The 4,878-nt window shown below is 44.8% G+C and overlaps 1 protein-coding gene across 1 annotated transcript in view; it reads right to left on the bottom strand.

The window, feature by feature from the left end:
- The window catches only part of CCDC50 (coiled-coil domain containing 50), a gene marked incomplete at its 5' end in the record, with an annotated part of 21,961 nt that extends 18,115 nt beyond the window's left edge, over positions 1–3,846 (bottom strand). Inside the window, 2 exons of the mRNA XM_029085811.1 lie at positions 2,314–2,443; positions 3,784–3,846. Of these exons, the coding sequence (XP_028941644.1) occupies positions 2,314–2,443; positions 3,784–3,846 (193 nt within the window). The remainder of the gene's footprint in view (positions 1–2,313; positions 2,444–3,783) is intronic.
- Positions 3,847–4,878: the final 1,032 nt, after the last annotated feature.

Raw genomic sequence — 4,878 nt, 5'->3', positions numbered from 1 at the left:
AAGAGTGAATTTTCACAGTATTTCCGACAGTTATTTTAGCAGCCTTGCTACTATGCTTGGCAGCGTGCAGGCTGCTCAGCTAGACGTGAGAGATGCTTTTAAAGAAGCATGAAAACAAGGTTTGATGCTGAATTCTTAAAGAGAAGAGTTATTTCTATTCTCTCATTTATCCTCGCAAAGTCTTTCTGAGAGAATCTAGGGTTTGAAAGACAGAAGAAAGCCCATAAATTTGAAGGGCTTTTTTATGTTCCCTGTTTCTAAAGACCATTCAGTTCCACCTCTCTATTCCTCCATCACCTTGCAGTGTCAAACTGTCCTAGAGGACGCCGTAAGCAACAACAGCGAGGATCATTTTGTCAGAACACACTGACATTGCACAGGGAAGGGACAGTGGGAACGTACAGAGAACTAAGGAAGAAGAAGATCCAGTTACAAAAGGATGCCTCCAGCTTCTTTTACTATTCTTGCAGAAGTGCTCATGCTTTCAGGAGTGGAACACTGCTGACACAACATTTTGTGCCTGTAACTTGGCTCACAAAGTTAGCAAATCCCATTTGACAGAGTCCTACAACAAGAAAATTGTTTACAGTTCCCAGCAAGTAACAGAAAGGAATCATCTCTCCCATACAAAATTAATTTTTCTGTTGTCATTTACATGCTCACATCTCTAATTGGTGATGAGGACAAAGCTATTGAAAGAAAGCACGAGCTTGAGGGATACACATGTATCTACCCAGGGTTGCCTGAGTACACTGGGAACATTGAAAACAGTGGCTGATTTGTCACGCCCCAGCTTCTAATCTTTTATGAGCAGCTCCTTTGAAGCCAGCCCTTTATCTCGCACATCTGCGACACAGAGCTCTTCTACTCCATTGCTGTCTGCCAGATGAGCCACTGAGGACTGTGATCCACCACCAACTGTACCTGGTGGGTGGCATCACAGAGCACAACACAAGCTGGGAGGCAACACAGCTGCTGGGAGATGCATCCTGGCTTGCAGATCCTGCATTTGCAGGGAGCCCCATCAGAGAGCAAGCCACTAACTCTTATCGTTGGGATCCAACTCACACAACCCATTTGTTACATCTCACACACTGCAAGAGACTAAGGGGTGGGGGGGGTGGGGGGAGAAACAAGAAAAAAAGAAAAGCAAAGCACCAGTGTCAACTCTGGATTGGAAAGTAGTTTGTTTTGCCCTGCACTACGATGTTTCATTTCTACACCAGCTCCACCACCTAAGAGCCATGGCACACAGAAAGCCAAATCACAGGCCACAGGGTTAGATCTGGTGTGTGGGGCCTGAACAAACCTGTAAAGCAAAACGGATCACTCATTAAACATCCTCCCACAGCTGCAGCAGAAGTCAGTGACTGCAAGAGAAGGTCTGTCCCTTAGCATCTGTCTCTACCAATTGACCCTGGGACAGCAGCTCCTCTTCCCAGGACACTTCACACTGGAGTGTCTTCAAGCACAAGCAGGCGTTCAGTGCACCAGGACACCAAAAAGCATTGCGCCCAGCTCCTCCAAAGCACCTATCAGGCACAATGCAAACACACCAACATCTGCAATTTCCACAAGTGAGAGAATTCACTATAACACTGTGTACTGGGAAACCATATAGCAGCCTTACAGTACCTGAAGGGGCTACAGGAAGGCTGGGGAGGGACTCTTTACAAGGGCAGGTAGCGATAGAACAAAGGGTAATGGCTTTAAACTGGAAGAGAGGAGATTTAGATTAGATATTAGGAAGAAATTATTTACTGTGAGGGTGGTGAGATGCTGGAGCAGGTTGCCCAAAGAAGTTCTGGATGCCTCCTCCCTGGAAGTGTTTAAGGCCAGGTTGGATGAGGCTTTGAGCAACCTGATCTAGTGGAAGGTGTCCCTGCTGATGGCAGGGGGGTTGGAATTAGATGATCTTTAAGGTCCCTTCCAACCCAAACCATTCTATGATTCTATTTCTGTGGTGCAGTTTCTTCCTTCTCAGATTTTAGCCAGGGACAAGGTCAATGTAAGTGGCCAAGTAACCCAACTTTGCCAATAAGCAGCAGACCAGGAAGGCTCCTTCCCATAGTCGAGCAACAGAATGTAAGCCAGGATGGGCCCCAGGACCACCTGTTCCCACCCTATTCTCATTACTCTGTGCCAGAGCCTAGTATTAATAATTTTACAGCAATGGATAGGAAAAAGGAAACAAAACCAAAAGGCTGATCAAGCTGAATCTCACGCACTGTCAATCAACTCAAATCAAAGCAGCTGATTTCAGTGCTCTGAACAAACAGGACCAGCATGTCAACAGCTCCATCCCAAACTCACAAGTCTTGCCGGTGTTTCTGGATTTGAGCCTGTGCTTTCAGATCCTCCTCTTCTTGAAGTTGCTTGGCCACCTGCAAGTCATGCTTCACCAGACGATTACGCTGAACGTTTGTTGCCAAGTGATGCTCAACTGGAAATAAACACAGACAAGAACTCCCAAATCAGCCTGCAGAACTTCATGGTGTGAAAAGACAAAGCAAGTGGGAAGGAGATTCCAGGCCAGAAAGGAAGACACTCCTTTGCAGGAAAACATCATATTGTATCTCTAAAGGTGGGGAAGTCCTGAACTGAAATTACACTAGCAGCTTGTGGTTGCCTTGTTTCAGCACTGAGGGGGCTGTACAAGTGTGTCTGATACCAAAACAAGACCTGCATATCTTCATCACATCTAGATTCGTAGGGGATGCTTTTTAGGCTTTGAATTTCATTTTCTGGCCATGGGAAACTACCCTGGATTAATAAAGTGGGTCTGGAAGGGACCACCAGAGGCTAGTGAGGATGAGCTGAACCTAAATCACTTCTGACAGAAGCACTCCTAGTTTGTTCTCAAGACCCTCCAGATGAGGAATCTCCTCTCACTCTCAACATAATCGGTTCCAGAATCTCACTACCTTTATATTTAGCAACTGAATACTACAGCAAGTCCTTTACCATACATGGACACTGCCTGCAAGAAAAGATGGCCACATGAGCTGCAGCTGAGAGCCAGCTTTAATTCGGTGGTCTCGGGTTCCAGCAGCAAGGGCACAACTTCAGCACAAGCTGCACGCTCGGCAGAATAGCTGGAATGGTATTAGCACCTAGCACTGGTAGATATCAATGGTCTTGGCACCCAGCAAAGCAGAATAGAGAAGCCACCACACCTGAAACTGCAACGCAAACACATCCCAACTAACAGATAAGCATGTTAAAAAAAAAAACAAAAAAAAAACCCAAAAAACCCAGTCACTTTGAAGTTCCTGGTTGTACTTTTTTTTCTTCTTTTTAAACCCTACAGTGTATGGCTGCCCTACCTCAAAATGTCTTAAAAGGAAGCCTCCTTTCAAAAGGCAGGCACTAGCAATTCTGAAATAAGTAAATAAACAGACCTCTTCTGGTTGCACCTCAGGTCAGCCTGTAAAACTTGAAGCTTCCAAAATTGCTAGTCATTTCTAAAAACCTTGCACAGCAACAAAACCTCAAGTGCGCTCCCACATGCAATTTTGTCATAAATAGCATAAACAAACTCAACTCTACAGGAGAGTATAAAATTGAAACATGAAATGTAACTATCTCTAGTGCACAGTGTGAGCTGGGGCAGAACACAGAGAAGTGTTACAGGACACTGAAGACAGTAATAATAATCTGTAATCCATTAAAAAGAATTAAAATAAAATAAAAGTAGGAAGGATTTTTCTTAGCAAAACCAAAGAAAGTCAGGTATCCACTGGGACAAATTTGTTTCAGTTTATTCCAAAGATCATTACTTACTCTCTTGCTCCTGTAAGTTATAGGCCAAGGTATGATCTTCCAGAACAGCAAAGTCTCGACATACTGGACAGGGAAGAAAAACCAAGAGAATTAGCATCAGGAGGAGAGGGGAGGGGAAAAAAAACCAAACAAACAAACAAAAAAAAAAATATCAAGGTCTGGATTTGTGTGACTTGTGTTTTTTATCCCCTCCTGCACTTGCAGCTATGTTTGCACACACTTACATCTTCGTCCCTGTTTGCAAAACAAGCCTCCACTCTCCCCTCCACCTCTGCTTCTTTAGTTTAAGACCAGAATTGCCCATGCCACCACTACATCAGACCCTGTGTACAAAACCCTGTACTCCACACAGTTTTATACCAATGCCCACGCTGAGTGCACCCAACTAAAACCAAGGGCAAGCATTTGTGCTTACTATGACTTTCTTTGCCATGTTAAAGACTCGGAGAATAGTATTTTCTCCACACAAAGGCACACGCACACTGTCACCTCTGCGGAGCCCAGCAGACTGAGCTCCACAGCTCTTGCTGCAAGGCATTTCTAGCAGCTCAGGAATCATTTTCAGTTGTTTCCTGTAAGCTTCATTGACATTTTCAAGTGCAGATGCTGGATTTATACCTAGAATCCAGACATGGGATCAACCACAGTGTTACCAGCAAGTATAAGCACAGCTTCTTAAAAAGATGCTGAAAACTACCCAGAGACAAGCTAAACGGGAAGGGGATTAGCTCCCTTTGGCACCAGCCTGAAAGGAGCAGATTTTTGCCAATGCCTATCACTTTCGCACTTGAACTTTCAAAGGAACACTCTACCCAGACTGTAGAAAAACACCAGGGCTTATTTTTAACTTGTTATGACAGACAGCGGCGCAAAAAAACACAAGTCACATACATACTGGGACAGGGACACACACAGCATCAGGTTCAGTCTTTTGGCGGTAGGTACACATCAGCTCCTCGGTGAACCAAGGACAAACTGATCTGTGTCCCCAAACTGCAGTACAGTGTCCCATTCTGCACAGCTGCTGTACATGGGGCTCCCAGCTGCTTCAAGAGGAGTTTAAGGCAGGGGAACTGAAAAATGTACACTGGAGAT

The sequence above is a fragment of the Antrostomus carolinensis genome, unplaced genomic scaffold (assembly GCF_000700745.2).
Source record: "Antrostomus carolinensis isolate BGI_N321 unplaced genomic scaffold, ASM70074v2 scaffold29017, whole genome shotgun sequence".
In the NCBI taxonomy this organism is placed as follows: domain Eukaryota; kingdom Metazoa; phylum Chordata; class Aves; order Caprimulgiformes; family Caprimulgidae; genus Antrostomus; species Antrostomus carolinensis.
This window is presented reverse-complemented; position numbering and strand designations above follow the sequence as displayed.